Consider the following 20,915-nt stretch of genomic DNA (forward strand, 5'->3'; position numbering starts at 1 on the left):
CCTTACTTTATCTCACCTGTTTTTTTTCAAGATGTATCTCCATTTTCTCAACACCAATTTAGTCTCCAGTCCTCTCCTCCAGCATATCTGCAATCTTATCTTGGTACCATCTTAAATTTAATTAAGCTTACTTGTTATCATGTCATCCAGATCATTAATCCTTAACAGTACTGATCTGGCCTGAGCCATTCTTAGAATTTCAATTTGATACAATCTTCTAGTAAAATAAACTATTGGTATCTAACGATCTAAGTACAGGATTAAAAAAAAAAAAAAAAAAAAAAAAAAAAAAAAAAAGCAGCCTCTCTCTGGCACTGCTAGCAGTATCATAAAACATCAAAAACTTTGGTAAGCACAAGATAGAAGGCATCTCGTTTCACTTCCACCACTAAGTTCTTCTAATAGATTTCTGATAGATCATATGGGTTTGATAGTTTGATACAACTTATTCTTAACAAATCCATATTCTGGCAGATATACACTGTATACAGACTGATCCCCATCTCAACATGACTTTAAAGAAAGTAAGCATTTTATCTTTCCCAATTTTCTGTTACTTTTATCTTCTGAAAGATCTCAAGAATGAAAAAATGAAAACACAAAATAGTTCTGAGGCTGTCTTTACAAACCTTAACTCAAGTTTTTCAAGTAAAGCTAATTAAAACATAAATCCAAATATCTCTAACTTCTTTCTTCCTCTAGCCTTTCAAGGTAGTAGTAATCAGTCCTATTTGCAGGAACCATCTCTCTCTATTTAGTATTTTCAGTCTCAGAGACAAACAAAACAATTTCTGATACCCCTCAGCATCAGCCACCAACAGCTTATAAGCTTCCTCCCGAGTGCCCTTTCATTGGTTTTCCTCTTATTGTTTACATATTCTGGAATAATTTTTGTTACTCTTGAAACTCCTTGCTAGTTTAGATTTCTGCCTTGCATGTTCCCCTGTATGTTCTACAAGTCCACAATTAAACTCAACAACCTGTCCTGGTTCCATCATGCTAAGCAGAACCAGGAAGAAGGAAGGGTTAACTGCCAACCAGCCCCCAAACTACATAAGCTTTATTCCTAACTCAACCAGCTAAGGTTTTACTTCACAGCTGTGCCCTGGCTTGGCAACCTCTCACAGTACTATTCTGGCCACACAGCCTATACCACCGCTGCACAGCCCACCACGGCGATCCTTCTCCTGCAGGGGGAAGCTCTCTGCAAGTCAGTATGTCGCTTCATGGTCCCTGCTACACTTCAGACTAGATGCGGACAAGACCAACCATCTCTCACAGGAACTTCCAGAAATGAAATGTTTTGTTTGTAGCAGGAACAACAAATGCACTCTCTACTTATTAGAAATAAGTGGTGTACTCTGAACACTCACTGTTAGCACAAACTGCATCTTACAACCCGTGAGAGCAATATGCCCGTTTTCAGCTAAGGCTGTCACCTCTGGAGAGGGAATTGTTGCAGGCAAACAAAGGTCCATTTATCAACAGAGGCAGGGTCTGTCAATAGAACCTCTGCCACTCTATGCTTTCCTTTGTGCTGCTCACTAGTTTCAAATTTTGCACAAACACAGTATCAATTCAGCCTACAGACTCTACCACAGGGTAATAACTACCAGGAGCACAGATTTCATTCATGGGCAGTCTGGTCTTTGTTACCTTACCTAGCCATACAAATAGCGTAAAGGATTTCATTGAATAAATTATTGCTAGTGCTGCATGAATACTGTTCCATTAAATTTCAGAAAGTAGCGCTGAAAACAAACAAACAAACAAACAAAAACCTCTCAGAAGAAATAAGACATTAAATGTGCTCATTACAGTTGATCATTACAGTTAATTACAGTTAATTAATATACGAAGTCATGTATGGGAATAGTCACTCTTCCAGGACATACTCCACATATGTACCATTTATTCTGGAGATGCACGAGTGTTCACAGTAAAAATTAGGTTTCAAAAGCTGTGAATCCACAGCTTAACTGATTTTCTCCAGGTGCCATTCCAAGCCCATCCTTTAAAAAATACAATTGGGCAGAGCACTAGACTAGTTAATCTCTTTCATTTACGAGCAGAGGTGACAAGAGTACAAATAAAACCTCTGCTCAGTTTTGTGGTTTTTCAAACCATGTTGTTTTTCTGGATTTGAATTAACTTTTAAAGATGTTTCTCAGTTGAGAGTATTTGGATTGAACAGTGTTGAAAACAACCAAGCAGACATTGCCAGAAGGATCACAACTAAATCCTAACCCCAGTGTTTCTGGCCTCTCTCCAGTACCAACAGAGCCATATGACAAGCCACAACCATGAACTACCTGGCCCAGAAAAAAAGTACTTTTTCATGGGGCTAGTTTTCAGCCAGAGCAGTTCTTCACTCTCGCTCACTGAACAAATTCTAGTGCAGACAGAAGTGAAATTTCAGGACTGCACACCGTGGAACAACTCCTTCAGCAGCATCCTGCCCTTAAATTTACTTTAAAAAAATAATAATAAAATAAAAGCAAACAAACAAACAAACAAAAACCACACACCTCCACTTTTTGCAACTGATTTCATAAGGAATGCTGGCACCTAGCTCAGGGCTTTGTATTTGCAAAAAAAGGCCCTGTGTCCAAGTATCCTGTGAGGCCCCTTGCTCCCTGTATTTCAGATACTAATTACCCTACCTCTGAAATCCAAGACAAAGACTTTTTAATTGTTTTAGAATCCATCCACAATACCCTGCAAAGTATTTGTGCATGGTATCCTTAAACTGCATCAAAAAAGGGAAATAAAGAAACAGGAGGAGTTAACCACTCCGTAGAAGAAGTCTTCTCTCATCCAAGTGCATCCCAAAACAGTCAGCTTATCCATTACTTTTCAGCTACAGAATTTGGCAACCTAACACTGAATACATTTAGAAAGTCGCTCTGGCTAAGGATGCCAGCTACCCTGCTTGTCACGAGCAGAGGAAGATGGCAATCATCAGTAGGACCTATTCAAGTATTTACTGAAGTCTCAATACTACTGCTGAAATAGACACCACTGATCTCTGTGCTATAACCACAGGGCTACGGATTTGCCAAAAGGACTAGGTACCAAAACACCTTGTAAGGCTACCTGCTTGCTATGAGCCTAGAGAAGAGTATTGTCCCCGATGCTGTAAGGACATACAAGTTCTTTTGGCGATCCTGGGCAGAATGACAACAGCACAAAGTTGTAGTGACAATTAGAGCTTTATTATTCAACATAATTTTGTGATCAGCAGAGCAGAGGATTTTATGATCAGAATAAGCTTAGCACAGATTTTTGCATTTGTACTTGAAGATCTTTGTTCGTCCCTTCCAACCAAACAATTCTATTCCAGGATTTTACAAGTAGCATACCACAAAAATTCATAGCACAACTTAGCTTACGGTCTCTTAATGTGCTTGTTCTAATCACCCAGGCCCTCTGCAAATTGGGTCAAATCTCAATACCTGGCACACAATATAACAATCATATTCTGGACTTGAAACACGCAAGAGAATACCAGTCACTCACTCAACACTCTGAGGAAGCAGGCAACAGTGGAATGTCCCCAGATACTGGAGGATCACTGGTTTTGCCGTCCTGCAGCAGATCTGATCCAAGTCCTGCCTACAACTTGTAGCGGCTTGATTTTATAGACAACAACTCTGTATGCTGTTATGTTTCCCTGTTCTCTGACGGGGTCATCAGAACCTGGCTGGCCATGTGCCTGGGATCTTCAAGGCTGCTAAGAACTGAGGAAGTCAGCCTGGCGCCCAGCAACCTTGAGGCTGGTATGGAGGGGGAGAAGTTTGTCAAGTGTGCAGGACCTTCAAGGTCTCATGAGGAGGGGAAGGGGACTGACACACAACCAGCTTGGTCACAGTGAATAGCCATTTCCCTTATAAAATAGTGTGAAGTTATTCTAAACGTATTACTGAGGTCAGAAGCTGAGGGACCAGTCACAAGTATATTAGTAAAATTTTACTATTTCAGAATGGCCATCAAGAAACCCAGCAAAGCACAATAAAAAGATGACAGTTGCTCTACTTTTTTTTTTTTTTTTTCCCTCCAGGGCCACAAAAGGCACAAATTATTGACTTTAAAGGGAGGTTCAATTCTATTATGGTAATAACCCCAATAACACAGTATTAGTAAAAAATTCATTAAAATGAATAAAGTAAGAACTAGCTTCAGCACTTGTCAGTTAACTTAATGGTAATGTTCATTCAAAGACATCAAAAAGTTCAACAAACTGAGCATATTGCTCAGTTTTTCAATGTTACAATCTATCTGGACATGAAGCTTCAAAGAAAAAGAATACAATAAAACCATTTAACATAAAGCCTGAGAGTTATACTTAAGTCAGTTTTCACAAGTTACTAATGCCAATGAGAAAGAAAAATGGAATAAGCTGTGTAAAACACACTAACATTAAAACCTGAGTAGCTCCAGATAAATTGTCTTACTATACCCCTTCTTCATGAGTCTGATGTTTACATAGAAATTGGACAGCTACCTAATGCTAAAATATAAAAGGTTCAGAAAACTCAAGTTTGAATATATTCCTCTGTTTATTAATGGTAACAAATACAGACTTTGAAATGTGTAAGCCTTTAGTGAATGTTAATTCTTGGTATGGTTGCTAGACATAATATTTAACAAAGGGATAATTTTTCTGCAGCCCAAACTAAGCATGCACGATGTTCCTCTGGCTTTTTGTCTATATCTGCCCCTCACATTTCCCCCATAATTTACTCCTTTTTTTAAGATGTGATGCTCTAAGAGGACCTATGGAGGACAAACTTAGAATAAAAACCCACTAAATTCTATTTAACTTTGGAACCAATGACTAAGGCAAGCTGCAAAGGAAACAGAGAAAATGGAGTATATCTATGTAAAAAACAGTACAGTGCTTCTAACTCACCATCTTATTTGACATACAGTATTGTGCTTCAACTGTATAAAAGCACTCTTTCCATTACCTGTTCTGCTTCACAGTCCCTTAAGCACCTTCCTAATGGAGATGGATGAAGAATAATATTAAGTCTAGGAACAGTACTTGGGAGATGAAACTATTGTCAAGACACACAGGGAAAAACAAATAAAATAGGGCAAGAGCAAAGTAAATTTCAAAAAGGCTCAGGCAATTTTTGTGGTAATTCCTAAAATGTTGTGGTTCAAGAAAACACAGAGCAAATAGTCCAGATCTCAAGTGAGAAGAACATCTTGAACTGGGGTATAACAACATTACAAACTTCATGATGGTAAGAATGACCCAACAATATGCAGAAGAGCCAGAAAGAATGCAAGGACTAAAGAGTTGTCCTTGATGATATCTGCAGAGTGTTTCCACATAATATTCCCTTTTTAATCAGATGGACGAAGGTGGCAAAACTAGCAGAGTAATATTACCTTTTCTCACAAGTCTTTTTTTTTTTTTTTTAATTTCAGTTACATAATTACTTTTAAAAGCCTTGCTTCCGGGACATATGGCTGTATTGCTCCCTAGTCTGCTCACTGATGAGCACTTAGCAGGTTCTACTTACGCATTTTGTTCCTTATGCTGTTTCCAACCAGCAGAGAATAGCCCGAAGGGGCTAGAAAGCACCTACATGCAAAGTGTTAACTCATGTCCAAATTAAATTTTGAGAGCTCCTCACCGACAATATTTGCATGGACTCAGTAACAAGCATCTTGCAGGTAAAAATTATGTTATACCACCACAGGGCTGAAGAACTGCATGTAGAATACATAAAACATCACGCCTTGAACAACAAAAGAAGTTGATAAAGATCTTTGACAAACCTGTCTATAAATTAAGTCTCCAACAAGTGACTTGTGTATATATGGAGCAAATGACAAAACAGCTCTTTGTTCAGATCTTTTTGCAAAGTCTGTATATTAGGCTAGTTTCAGAAGAGGCATCACTTCAACATTATACTCCAAGTCCCTATTATAACCATACAAGTGCCTCTGCTCACCTTTGCCTGAGGTCATCTGTGAAGGGAAAACGGTTCAACCACATGAGACCATTATCAGAAGTTAAAGAAAGAAAATACAATGACAGGAAGAGTCTGCTTATGTTTTCTTTACTGTATGGTTTCTTGTCACTACCACTGTAAAAACTGCTTTATTAAGTACAACCTTTGAGGAAAAAAGGACTTTTTTTCTCGTCAACAGAACTGTGTACTTGAGAACTCTCACCAGCACTGATAATCTTTTAATTGCAACACTCAGAAATACACAGCAGGAAGTAGGAGTCTGGAAACTTTCTGGCCACGCAGAAGGTATACTCGTTATGTACCTTATAACCTTGCTGTGCTGCAGTCAGCTCTCCTGGAAGCAATACATGTTTTACCTTAACACTGTTAACACAGTGCACCTCTGTCCACTGAGTAGAAGCAACAGAGAGAAGCCAGCAGTAACACTGGACCAAACCTCAGTTTTCTTCATCTCTAGTAAAACAGTAGCAGTTAACCTATTGAGAATTTGGATCTCTGCATTTATCCATTTAGTTCTCACTAAATACCGGTGTTAAATACTTCACACTTATTTCATTTACCTGTGTTATTTACAGGACTGTTCAGAAGTTCATCATGATTTACCCTACACCAGTAGCTTCTTTTTTTTTTGTTTGTTTGTTTGTTTCCTCCCCCACCCCATCATAATGGTGTGCAGCAGAGTTCTGAACTCATCATTTATTCATATTCTGTGACATTCAGATCACTCCCTCCAATTTATAGATGAATTTTAAAACAAATGATGCTTCATCAAGATCTCTGACAATGCTCCGCATGGATGCAATTCGTGGCTTCATATGGAGCAATAGCCTAAAGTAGGATGTATTCCCTTCAATAAGCTGCAAAAAGTAAAGTCAGGCTACAGGCTTGAAAAACGTTATCTAAATTCATTTCAAACACTTTGCAGTAATTACTTATTTTTAAAGTGGAGAGTAAAAAAGGGAATAGCAGAAGGTTGTTTCAGGGAAAAAAAGTAACTTTCATACTACTTTTAAACAAAGAAATTACTGACAGCTTTGCTACTTTTGAGAGAGGGAGTTAGGAGAATACAATAAAAGAATTTACTAACTTTTTAGAACAGGGGGGACTGAGAGAGGGAGTTAAGAGAATCTTATCAAGTAGCGATAGAGCACTGACGGCATTAAACTGGGATGCTGCTTAGTGCTGTGGTGCATTGTGCAAATTAACTAAAGCAAGAAGCCTTGGGCCCCTTATCAAGGTCAGTCTGCTAATTAGAGTGTGAGCCTGTCTTAAGAAACTGGAAGAAACTGGTCCTGGGGATGGGTAAGAACCAAGGAGCAACTGAGTCTGCGCAGAGACAAGAGGTCAAGGAGCGGTGACAAGGAAGAGTCATCAATCTTCATCCCCATGACCCCTGACGACCACCACCAGAACACACTGCGCAAGCGCAGATGGGAGGAGTTTATGGAAATGACTCCTTGGAGGTAATTTTAATACGAACTGGGGACAGGTTATGAACATGTATAGGCGTACTGTGAAACTTCATGCATACGTAACTCTTTCCTGCATATAACCGAGGCAAGTTGCCGCGTCAGGTGTGCATGACTTTGGCGGGACTGACTGTGGAGTCAGCTTTCCGCAAGTCACTTTATAGTTTTGTTTTATATATGTTCTCTCCTGAAGACCCACCAAGTCGAGCTCAACAGGACAAATTTTCTGCTACTACACTATAACCAGGAAAAAGTTCAGCCCACTCTGAGGTAGTAGAAGGCAATCTAAGTCTTCTTGAAAGACTTTTTTTGTTTGTTTCCAACAGCATGTGGCCACCAGAAGCAGAAAAAGACCGAAGTGGTTAACAAAATACACTCAGAGAACAAGAAGATTGGGAAAGCCTCAACAACTGCACCTACTAGAAAGGGAAGCATCGGATTGCTATTGGAAAGCTTGTTAGTTCCCAAAGCTATGTACCACTAAAACCATTCACATAATACATCAAATCCAACAAGCTTCTTTTACCTACTTCAGAAAAGGACTGTCAAAGGGGGAACTCTTTCATTCAGCAAGTCTTTTTAATGGGCTGCACAAGCTCAAAACGAAGTCAGCAGGTTTGTGGGTTTTTTTTAAACATCTCACTTCATTATCAGAGATTTCAGTAACACATTGAGCACAACATAAAAAATTTATGCAGATTAAAATGTTGTCAAACTGTACAAGTAGAACTTGATTACTCTTAATATAATAATGAAATTTCTCTTTCTGAATTAAACACTAGTTTTGCCTTTCTGCTGCATAACCCTAAAAATTATTATTCTGCATTTAAACATTTAAATGCAGAAAATTAGCATATATTTGTAAATTAATTATTTTTTCTTCACCCATTATCTCCATAGCTCATAGCTGCAATTTTTTGAATGTGCAGGAAATAAGTTGTTTAAAGTTACCGTAATTTTACACCATGTAGCGTTCCAACAGAATAACCTGAAAACTCAGTGACTTCTGCCATAAAGGTGAAATTCATTATTCTAAATGGATGTTTAGTACCCGCCATACATAATAAAGGCATTTAAGTTTCTAATAAAGGCATTTAAGAAGCCCAACACCTGTAAAAACTGAGCAAGGTCTCACTTTCCTTACTGACAACCACCAAGGCTATATGTGCCACCATATATGCTAATATTAAAATAAAAGTTACTTTTTTTAAATAGCAGCACATATTCTATTCTACTCTATGCCACCCTATATCCTCCCCAAGGCACCAACCCCCTGAAGCTAAATAACCATAGCATCAGAGTCCAAAGCTCCTCAAAGTAAACAGAAGCTCAACAAATGAATACAATTACATTTTTTTTTCAGTTAACAGCTCTTTGTTAATAAAAACACAATCCACCTACAGCTGCAAAAATTAAGTTTTGCTCTAAACAGCTTAAAGCTGCCTTCTGCTCCAAGCAAGGCTGACTCAGCTGATAATAAGTGTTCAAAATCCAGTCTTAATCATGGACTGTTTTGCATATGTTTTTAGTGGTATAGTTACCTCTTGCTGAGGTATTAGAAAGATACCAAGCACTTGTGAGATACTAAAATAATTACTTAACTACTATTTCTCCCAAAGGGAACAAAAACCATTTGACTACAAACCAACAAGTTAGAGCTTTGGTGTTTTAATAATACTTTTTTACAGCTAGATGTTGCAAAACTTCAATGTTCATATGTCAAATGCAACATACAGAGACTGACACAGGCGAAGCATTTCATGCCCCATCATCCAGCTTGTTCTCCGTTATAAACACCAACAACCAATACACACATAACAATCACACTCTCATATCATCCTAACTATTTAGACCCTCGAACACAATCAGTATCTCAGGTAAGAGCAGGAAAATTAATCAGTATCTCAGGACATGCTCCTCCTCTCCATCTGTGTGCCTCTATTTCCCTGCTATTATTTAAAAAGGTTTACAGTTTGATGCACAACAAAGCATTTCCACAGCTGAGACACCATATAACTTCATTAGCAATGCAAACAGCTCTTTTCCTCATGCAAAATGAACTAAATAAACACGCATACAAAGTGCCTGCCTTTGCTTCAAGAATAAAAATCTCTTCCATAACAACTCCAGAATAGGAGAGAAAGATGTCTTATAAACAAACCGCTGCGTTCATTGTGCAAACGAATGAGTAAGCTTCAGCCCTGTAAGCAGAACGGAAGGGATACTCATTTTGAAAGCTACAACAACTTATGTTGAGTAACAGCTGCAAAACTGCATATTTTGATCCCACTGCATTGAAAATAATTAAGTTCCGAAGAGGCTCAAACTATTAAGAGGCTGTAGAACAGTTCCAGTCCACAAGGAAGCAGCCAATTTTACAGTGCCAGCTTCTTGTTTTCAGCTCCTCCTACAGATGCCCAGGCTTTTATTGCAACATTTAACCTGCTGTAAAAGGCACAAGTAACGCGCATAGGTCAGCTTACCATTTCTGCTGGGGCTACAAGGAAAGCAACAAAGATATCATTGCCCTCAAAGATGGAAAACACCAGTTTCCACAAGTAAAGGGAAGACCATGGAAACAGGGCAAAAGGGAACAGGAAAATCAACCAACTGGCCTGTACAGAGAAGAAAAAGAAGTAGCAAGACAAACAGTATGCACAGAATGGCAAGATTAAGTTTACTGCAAAAGTGTATTTCGTTTTAATTTACTACATTAAAAAAGATGCAATTACCCAAACACTAAGATTATAAACATTGACAAAAAGTCACTATATCATAGGGATGCTGCGTGCCCATGAACCTGAACAAACTGTCTTCAAGACTGTGGTGGCATATACTATAAATTTATTTAAAAAACACTGAGTCAGTCTGCTTGTGCGTAAGCCATTGCCATCAAATAGATCATAAGAGAAGCGGAGACACTACATAAAGTAAGGAACGCATTGCATTTACAAGTCTGATTACCTAGGCTTGCTAATGAAGTCAAGAAGAAATTACTCCCTCTCATGTCAAAGATCATTTGTTAAGTATTCATTCATTACTTTCTTGCAAATAGGGAAATTTGAGGCAAGACAATTTATGACACAACATTCTGATCAAGGCCTTACCAATTTCACGTTGAAGGCACAACTCCCTTATGAAGCAAGGCATTACCAGCTCTGAACAACAGACCCACTGTCTCCAGAAGGGTATTCAGCTATCCTCTGAGCTGTATTTCTGTTTGCTACTGAAATCCAGTGCCTCTTCTCAGATATGTCCTTTAGTCCTCAAAGCTTTCAGAAGTGTAGCTCAAGCAGCATTCAGAAATGTGTTCTGACATACACATAATACTAGTTGGAAAGAAACTTAGGAAAGGTAACAAAAGTCAATCTGAAGTGTGAGTGGTTTATGTCATGCTAGCATCTCTCAGCTGTCTGTACGAAGCACAACGGCATCAACATTCTCCCAGTAAGTGCTTTAAAATACAAATATACAAAACTCAGTAGAGTTTACATTACAGGAAAGCATCAAAGTGCAGATCAGAGAGTGTGCTCAGAGGAGGCTGTGTGTGCTTTAAGCCAACGTACAAAGTTTTCAGACATTGGAATAATTTCCATGAGGACAGTAAACAAATGGAAAGAGAAGTGATCTTAACACGCTGGTTAGAAAGCATAGATTTTCAAAGTTTACCTTTCATAACCACAACTGTCAAAATAATGACCAGACTGGGGGAAAAAAAAAGCGTTTTGGGAGCTGTTTAGATAAGAAATATCATGACCCGTAAGTTTTATTTTTAAGTGACTGCCAGCTGTTAGAGATTTTCAACAACTTTCTGGTTCCACAGAGAGGACAGGGAGGGCTGGAGTTTACTTAGCCCTTCCCCAGGGCCATACCCTCAGGTTTCAGGTTAGTGACAAACTTGGAAACTCCCTCGCTCTGAGCTGGCTCTCCACAGGCACTCACTAATCGCAGCTAACACAAGATTTTGAAAACGCAAGTTCCCACGAGCTCTTACGAATATAATGTTCTGAAGTTCAACGTTTTTACAGTTTTGCTGCGAGACCAGGGCACTAGTCCCAGAAACACCCTTCCAGCTAAGCCCAACCCTGAGCGAAACGCGCTGCCGCTAACTCCAGGCAACGCAACGCTTGACTGCGGTGCGCTTCCAGACGCCCACCCCAACTGTGCCAGCCCACCAGTGACAGAAATCCACGGCTTTGGGCCACGATCAAGAAACTAACTCGGGGACCCGCACGGGCTGGGCTGGGCTGGCTGAGGCGAGGCGAGGCGAGGCGAGGCGACCCCCGGGCCTCGCCTCAGGAGCCAACGGGCGCCAACGGGCGCCAACGACCGGCACCGGCCGCCCCGCCCCGCCCCGGCCGTCAGGGCGCCGTCAGGGCGGAGCGGGGCGGGGCGGAGCGGGGCGGAGGATCCAGCCCAGCCCGGCCCGGCCCGGCCCGGTGTGGGCACGGGCACGGCCGGCGGGCTGCGGGTGTAAAGTTGGGAGAAGTTGCGGCGCCTGCCGCCCCGCTACCTGCTGATGAAGCCGTCCCCGTCGCCGTCGCAGGTCTGGAAGAGGCGCCTCATGCGCTCCTCCTCGCCCGTGCTGGACGTGTCGCTGCTGCTGCTGCCGCCGCTGCTCGCCTCCGCCACGGCGGCTGCCGCCATCACGCGCGCGGCTCCCCAGGAGGAGGAGGAGGAGGAGGAGGAAGAGAGGAGGGGAGGGGAGGGGAGGGGAGGGGAGGCGGCCGGGGCCGCGGGCGGGCGGCAGCACAAAGCCGGCTCGGGGGCGGGGAGCCCCGCCGCGCGCCCCCGCCGCGCGCCCCCGGCCCCGCCGAGCCCAGGCGCGTGCCCGCTGCCCGCTGCTCCCCACCCGCGGAGCAGCTAGCGGGCTGTGCGCGCCGGCACGGAGCTGCGGAGAAAAAAAACACACCTGGGCGCCAAACTTAGCGTGCGTTCATCTCATACTTCCTGCAGTAAGTGTCCTTTTCAATGCCTGGTTAAGTTTTAATCAGCCCTTTTTTTTTTTTTTTTCTTTTTTTTTTCTTACAGGTGTGAAGAGGACCCGCGCGCCATCAGCACACGCAGTAGCAACGCTGTCGTTCATCCCTGTTGGCAATACAATTGAGAACCAGCCAACTCTTGTTTCTAAGGGCACACCTTTTTTCTGCACTACCATATGTTACTCTCCGTACTTCATTCTTTGAAGACAGACATTTCTTCCCACATAACATTGACGATGTCTGGTGAATACGTAAAGCCAGCAAAGTTATCAAACTCTTCGTGTTATACAGCTGCTTTCAAGTATAATAGCTGATGGCAGTTGTTCCATTGTTAATATTTATTGTATTTTAACTAAGCCATTACAAGTCAAAGAGTCTCCGTGGTGTTTTATTAGCTAGAACTACTTGCAGGTACAAACATGCATGCACTCACTGTCATATTCTCATTCTCTTCAGTTTTTCTAATTTTCCTTGCCCACATGGGGCTTCCTGGATGACCAGTGCACCAGGCCAACACATTTCCATACCCCTTCAAGAGAATGGAAGCAGGGAATATTGCAAGTATTATATCCTCATTCCTTCATACTGTAGGGTTCTGTCTTTGAAGATTTACGTCTTGTTCCATCTTCTGACCTGCAACGATCTCACTCTTGGTCCCAGCAGGTGCTCTTTCTCAGTCATATGTAGGATGTTGTTCATGTGTGAGACTGGTTGCTTGTTGCAGCTGTGTGATTCACATTGAGGACTGCATCTGCTGGGCAGTCATAAGACCATTTTCTTCAGCCAGATCCCAGTAGCAAGAAGTCTTGCACGCATTCTGAAAATACTGCATAGACTTCTGATGAGAATTAAAATTCCTAACCATTTAGACTCCTAAAACAGTGTTTCCCGACAAAGCCACCAATACCAATGAAACAAGACTGGATCCAACCAACAGCAATAAGAATCTCCATCAGTGACCTCCCTCCATACCAGTGCTATTGTAGAATCATAGAATGGTTTAGGTGGAAAGGAACCTTAAAGACCATCCAGTTCCACACCCCCCCCCTGCAATAGGCAGGCACACCACCCACTAGGTCAGGTTGCCCAGGGCCCCATCCAGCCTGGCCTTGAACACCTCCAGTGATGGGGTATCCACAGCTTCTCTGGACAGCCTGTTCCAGTGCCCATCCACCCTCAGAGAGAAGAATTTCCTCCCTACATCTGGTCTTAATCTCCCCTCTTTTAGTTTAAAACCATTCCCTCTTGTCCTATTGTTATCTGTCTGAGCAGTAGATAATCTGCCAGGCCTTACAGTTATCCAGTTATTACCTTTTTCTTTCTTTAAACTAATCCACCCAATTTTTCTAATATAGCCGTATTTCCCACTTGGCACTATATCTTTTGGTCTTATTTTATCCATGTGTTTCATGCGGTAGCCTTCTTTGCTGGTCAGGAATTCATCCATTCCTTATATTCTCTCTTGCTCCCTGCTAATGATGTTTTTGATTTGGTTATTTATCCATTGAGTTGTTTTTTTTTTTTTTTTTTTTCCTGCCAGCTTTTACCATTCCAGGGGATCAAAGCTGCAGTTAATGTTTGTATTTTCAAGGTAAGCCCCAGGACAACCTAGTACAGTAGTTTTTCCGTACAAAAATCAGTAACACCAGTTCCTCCTGGCTGATAGGAACAGCTGTTATCATAGCTGTGGCATACCACAAAAGACAGTAAAGCCAGCTGAACTTACTGTTTTGTATCATGGTCCAAATCCAGCTTTTACTAGGAATACATATTACATCAGCTGGGAAGCAGCATGCCAAGCTGTAGGCAAGCTCCCCACCCCCAGACTTCTTATGCCTGCTGTGAGTTATGTGTCAGTCCACTCCTCTAGCCAACAATATGAATTTCACATGGCAAAACCATGCTTAAAACAGGGAACATGGTCTGCAATAGACGGTAGGATTCTTCCTGAACTGCATCCTCACTGTACCTGGTGGAATGGGTGAGTGGTGTTCAGGAAGTTATGAACAGGGAACAAAGAAGGATGCAAGGAGTAAGACCTCCATACTGCTCCCTATCCCCTCTTGGAAAATAGGCTTGATATTTCTCGGGATTTTTTTTGGATTTTCTTTTTGAAATAGAGGATCTCATCTGTCAGGTTTTTTTTCCTGTTTCTCTTTTCACTTAAGTTAAATGAATCCATAGTTTTTCAATACTAGGTTATTTTCTACAGTCAGCTTTCCATAATGCCCTGCCTTCCAAACTCAAATGCAAAAATATACTTGACAGTCGTTGCAAAAACTCGTAAGAAGACTGCACCAGTACTGGTTGCATTCTACAATACTTTTGTACACAAAGTCTGAGATCTCTAAATAGCATGGGCTACCTGATTTCAAGACATGCTGGACTCATAAGACTTGTACCAAATCAACAGGAGTTTTAGGTTTATGTGTTATCTGAAAGTCACAGCTATCTTGGGTTGAATACTGAAAAATAGAGAAATAAAATAATTGTATATGTCTTGAAGTTTAGCCACAGCTGGTTTTGCACAAGAGAACAGGCAAAGTAACTAAAAAGCTGACAAAATCACATGACTAAAAAGGAAAAAATAATCCTGTTACATAGCTTTCAGCTACAGCAGTCTTATGTCCCTCAAAACCAACAAGCAAAACATCTGACAACTTAAGATTTCAAGCAGTGAGCAGTAGTTTTAATTTAGTAAATATTCCTTTAAGTAAGATAGCCAGGGTTTGCAGTTGAGAATTTTCTAAGCAACCAGAGTGCAATTCCCTGGAATACCATCCCTTACCATTTCCTAAATACCACATCCAGCCCTTTTCTGCTTGTGCCAAACACGTGCTCTACAGCTCTGTGTTTCTCCATGAAATACCTAGATAACAGGTGTTCCCCTGTAAACTGACTGACACCTCCATATAGACAGTGCGATCTGGCAGGCTATTAGCTGACATAAGCTAACTTGCTGCCCATGTTTATTTGTAGCTGTACTCAGTAATTAGGCCCTGGACTACACTTCAGTGATGGGACAACAATGTTCTGACCTAGTCTCAGCCAATTAATGGCAATGGGGCAAGAGGGACAAGTGGCTTTATGATTCCCATTTTCTTTAACACCATGGCAGCACCTCAGGCCACATTTATAAGCACATCCCACTTGAGAGTTACCAGTTAGTTCATTATTCAGACAAGGATAGAATGATGAGAGAATAGAGCAGGAACAGCTGGGAAGTAGTGCCAGGTCTGGCACACTTGGACCAGATATCTGTGTTTCGTGTACCATTATCTCTCCCAAATGAAGAAAAGGCATTGAATTTCAAGAGAGTGGTAAAAGTAATGTATTAGGAGCACATTACAAGTATTATGGAAAACAGTTTTAGAGCAATTAATGAAGGGCAACTATCTGGGCCAAGGCCAGGCCTGAAGACGGTTCTGGGTTGGGCCTGGTTGGGCAGGCCCATGGCTGGGCAGGGCTGTGAGGAGCTGGAGCCCCGGTGACATGGCGGCATGGGCCTGGGCAGGGACACACAGGTCTGGCTGTGTCCTCACAGCTCTGACATAACCTCACCAAATGGACTCAGTAAAATGATATTTGGAGCTGTTGATTGTATGTACAGGTGTTTAGGTGTCTCTGCAACACGTACAGTGCCTCACGCAGTCACTTCCACATCTAATGACTCTGTGCACGTATACCACACTAACAAGATGTGGATGGCATGCCCACATCTATGCACCTTAGCAAAATCTGTCTGTATCAATGACCTACATAACAGCTAAATAAATGTTATTTTCCTAAGTAAAAATTATTTTAATTAGGGAACGTTAATACAAACTTTTTTTTTTTTTTTTTCCTATCAACTTTGAAATGCATATCTCTCTTGCTGCTGTTATGTAGATCCAGGGTTTAGCTGTTCGAATTGCTGCAACTACTTAGGTATTCAGAAGGAAGTTTTTGACATAGACAAGGATTGAAACAAATGCCTAGTGGCATCAAAGGAGAGATTATCCTTGATTTCACTAGGCTTCACATAAAGACTATCTCTGTTCATCAGTTTTCACATTAATGAAATTGAAAGGAGCAGACATATAATGTGAATTTAAATGAGCATTATTTTAAACAAATATTATTTAAAACAACCACATATACAGCAAAGTGCTTTTGGCACCAACAGAGCTGTGGCTTAGCAAAGAAATTGCCAGTTAAATTGTCATCAAAATATCAGTGTCTACAGTCAGTGTATTATCCTTCTCACATTACTTCATTTATATCCATCTCACATCACAGGCATTGGACTTCCCTCCGCTAGAAATAGTACTCTCATACAGCCTTTACTGTGGGGTATTATCAAGCAAGGCTGGATAACAAATTCATCAGAACTGTATTTTCAAAGGAAAAATAACTTTTTTCATGAGAATTTTTATGGTTGTTTTCTTCTGCTTCAGAATGTGATGAGTAAAATTGAGATATTTTATCTATAAATGAAATTAATTTCATTTAGATGTGATATCAATGCTGTTTTTTTGAGAAGCCTTCTACTCAATCTTTGCCTTTATAATGACCAACCACCTTGTAAAATGTTTCTTTTTTAAAGAGTTTAAAGTTTGTTGGCAATGAGAATGTGTTAGAAGGTGTGGGACTTGAGCATGACAAAAGTGATACAGAGTAAGGGGTGGATATTGTCATGGTTTTGGTTAGAATAGAGTTACTCTTCTCCACAGAGGCTCACACAACACTGTATTTTGGATTTGTGATTAAAATAATGCTGGTAACACACCAATGCTTTAGTTTTTGCAGAGCAGTGCTCATACAGAGCTGAGGATGTTTCAGCTTCTGGTGCTGCCCTGCCAGCGAGGAGGCTGGGGGTGCTCAAGGAGCTAGGAGGGGACACAGCCAGGACAGCTGGCCCAGGCTGGCCAGAGGGATGTCCCTTACCGTGTGGTTCTACGGTCAGCAATAAAAGCTGGGGTAAAGAAGGAGAAAGAGGGCGGACGTTCAGAGTGATGGTGTTTGTCTACTTGAGAAATTGTTCCGCATGCTGAGCACTGCTTCCCTGGGAGTGGCTGAACACCTGCCTGCCGATGGAAAGCAGTGAATGGATTCCTTGCTTTGTTTCACTTCCGTGTGCAGCTTTTGCTTTACCCAGTGAACTGCCTTTATCTCAACCCCTGCATTCTCCCACTTTTGCCTGTCTGATTTTCTCCTCCATCCCACCTGGGGAGAATGAGTGAATGGCTCTGTGGTGCTCAGCAGAATTAAACCACAACACTACTATACACAGACTATTTATAATCAAAAGTAATAACATGTTAATAGGGTTACAGATTGGTTTCTAAGCACTGTTCTTGAAGGGGACACCAGCAAATAACCCATCAATGATGAAAGTTACTTGAGCTCTATTTTGTACCAACAGGTACCTTATTTGACAGTGGAAATTTTATGAAGTGGAAATGATATTGAAATGGACTCGTGAGGCACAAAAAAAGCAAGTAAAACTAATTAAGATCCAAGGAAAAGTGCATTCCCTATATTACGTTTAATGTAGTGAAATCTGTTCAAGAAACTTGATCTTGTCACAGAAGACATGGGGAACTCTGCTAGATGGCAAAGTCTTACAAATCTTTTGCCAAGCAACAACAAATATATTTGAAAAAAAAATAATATATATATATATTTCCCCTGTCCAAAATACAGTTTCTTTGTAAATTGGAACAATGATAACTCAGCATATTCACTGGAGAGAAAAGCCTGCTGCAGGCTCACAGAAGTAACTTACAGTTCAGAGTGGTTTGCTCAGGATTTTAAAAACAAATTCAATAATCGGTACACCATTTTTTGGTTTCTCTATGTAGAGAAACTCTGAAAGTTTCCTTCCCCCCCCCTCCCCCCCCCCCCCCCCCCCGGAGCGATGTATACCCTCAGTGTGTAAAAATCTGACTGACAGGAACTGAGGGCTAGCACTGGAAGCATAAACTGCATCACTATGGCCTTGAATCTCATTATGGCCTGGGATGGTTCAAGCGTAACATCATAGCAATGCAACTCTACTGCTTTCTGTGATAAGATAATACCTTTTTGCTATGCTTCCCATATTGTGTAGTAGTACCAGCTGAGGTCAGTGTTAACTCCTGCTCTCAGCAGTTCTCTCCACTCAATAGAAAAGTGGAACTTTACCTTTTACTTTCATATTGTTCTGTTATTCAGAAAATACAGGTTCCTGTCTTGGAACCTAAATGAAATGAAACCTAACTGAAGCCAAATGATTCAGAAAGAAGAGATGAGCAGAGAGCATGTAAGGATGGGGTTCCTGGAACTCCTGCGGTACCCAGGTCTTGGTACAGATCAACAGTGTGGTTTGGGCATGGAGGTGCACTTTTGGTAGCTGTAGAAGGTGAACTAAATCATTCGATACTATTACTGACTCAAATTTAAGTTTAAGTAGCTGCAAGAGTGTCTTTCAAGGATGAAAACTGTAGAAGGCTCACTGCCTTTGTCCTTTTGTTGTGGCCAACAAATTTATATGTCACCAAATGACATTATCCTGCCTCTGAAGCTTCCTACAGCCCTTTTCCTAAAACCCTTTGTAAAGACATATTTTGGTAGTGAATGAGTACATAGCAAAAAATAGTGTAACCTGTAAAAGAGCAGCAATGAATAAAAGAGTTGGTTCCATAAATCCATACCAGAGGTGTGTGATTAATTAGATTTTCTAGAGCCTACTAGATAGGAACTCTGAACAAAATTTCTCCTGGACCTGATACATTTTGAAAGTCCCTCCATTATATAATAGGGACTGAGCTCATGAGGCATCCTTTCTATTATGCTGAATAGAAATATAGGATATCTATCTCTTACTCTGCTGCCTATCTTCATAAAACTTTATGGAATTTGTAACCTGAGACTTTCACCCCGTCCTTCAATTCTGGTTTAAACTGGTGAGGAGGTTCAAACATAACTTCAGAAGAGACTGAGAGCAGACAAGTGCACGTGTAAATATTTATCTGCACACACAATGATTGATCATTTATTAAATTGATTAATAGACTTTTTCCCTTACATTTAAAAATAAATTAATGAATAATAATAATATTTTTTTAAAAAGTGAATAAGGGCACTAGAAAAGACAGATGAAAGAGAAATGTATCTAGACATTGTAAAAGGGTTAAGTGTGCTGGGCTGGCCTTGACTGGCCACCAGTTGGCCAGCATGCTGCTCTCTTACTCCTACTCCCAAAAGGACAGGGGAAGAAAATAGGATGAAAGAACTCATGGGCTGTCGTAAGGACAGAGAGATCACTCACCAGTTACTGTCATGGGCAAAGAAGACTTAGCTTGGGGAAGATGAATTTAATTTGTTGCCAGTTAATAGCAGAATAAGGCAGCAAGAACAAAAAGCAAACTAGAAATCCCTTCTCCTCACTACCTTCTTCCTAGGCTCACCTTCAGTTTGATTCTCACTTCTACCTTTTCCTGGCCCAAGACGTGCAGGGGAATGGGTGTTGCAGTCAGTCCATAAAGCTTTCTCTCCACTGCTCCTTCCTCCTCATGCTCTTCCCCTGCTCCAGTGTGGGGTCCCCCCCATGGGATGCTGTACTTCCCAAATGTCTCCAGTATGGGTCCTTTCCATGGGCTTCAGTTCCTGCCAAGCACTGCTCCCACACGGCTCCGTCCCATGGGGTCCATCCATCCATCCATCCCCCAGGAGCAAACTGCTCCAGCACGGGTCCCCCACGGGTGGGCGGCAGCTCCCCCCAGACCCCCTGCTCCTGCGTGGGCTCCTCTCCACGGGCTGCAGCTCCGGCCCGGGGCCTGCTCCTGCGGGGGCTCTCCATGGGCCGCAGCCTCCTCCAGGCCACATCCACCTGCTCCACCGGGGGCTCCTCCACCCATGGGGGGGCTGCAGCGTGGAGATCTGCTCCATGTGGGACCCACAGGCTGCAAGGGAACTGCTGCTGCCTGCCTGCAGCACCTCCTGCCCTCCTGCTGCACTCACATGGGGTCTGCAGGGCTGCTTCTCACCCCACTCTCCCAGTTGCTGTAGCACAGCAGTATTTTTCCCTTTCTTTCCTCTGCTCTCCCAGAGGCCCACCCAGCATCACTCCCTGGCTCAGCTCTGGCCAGCAGCAGGTCCCTTTTGGAGCAGCTGGAGCTGGCTCTGCTCTGACATGAGGCAGCTGCTGGGCTCTGCTCACAGATGCCACCCCTGCAGCCCCTCCTTGCTACCACAACCTTGCCATGTAAACCCAGCACAGTAACTGAAATGTGGAGGAGGCAATCATGCGTCTGTAAGTCACACCAGCAGTAGAAACTCTAGGGAATTATGAGTGTATACCATTTTGTGCAGTAAAGCAACAGAGGATCATTTTCACCATGTCCTCTCTTAAATAAACATTTCTCATTCTAATTTCACACTAGCCTTACTGCCTTAAATATTTATAAGTACATAACTCATCTTAATAGGGCCGTTAATAACCACAGCCAATA

At 41.8% G+C, this 20,915-nt stretch overlaps 1 protein-coding gene and 1 long non-coding RNA gene across 3 annotated transcripts in view; one reads left to right on the plus strand and one right to left on the minus strand.

Annotated features, from left to right (window-relative positions):
- Positions 1–12,210, minus strand: part of MCC (MCC regulator of WNT signaling pathway) — a 197,050-nt gene extending 184,840 nt beyond the window's left edge. The window contains exon 1 of one of the 2 annotated variants that reach the window (XM_084504442.1): positions 11,973–12,210. In XM_084504442.1, coding sequence (XP_084360568.1) covers positions 11,973–12,106 — 134 coding nt within the window. In that variant the 5' untranslated portion in view covers positions 12,107–12,210. Of the gene's footprint in view, positions 1–10,566; positions 11,159–11,972 lie in introns of those variants that run through there. The other variant, XM_084504443.1, reaches the window with a different exon arrangement.
- Position 12,211: 1 nt separating this feature from the next.
- Positions 12,212–12,813, plus strand: LOC311427236. The gene is made up of 2 exons (XR_014687260.1): positions 12,212–12,389; positions 12,491–12,813. It is a non-coding gene; the product is annotated as an uncharacterized lncRNA (long non-coding RNA).
- Positions 12,814–20,915: the final 8,102 nt, after the last annotated feature.

The sequence above is a fragment of the Aythya ferina genome, assembly GCF_964211825.1.
Source record: "Aythya ferina genome assembly, chromosome: Z".
NCBI classification, from domain to species: domain Eukaryota; kingdom Metazoa; phylum Chordata; class Aves; order Anseriformes; family Anatidae; genus Aythya; species Aythya ferina.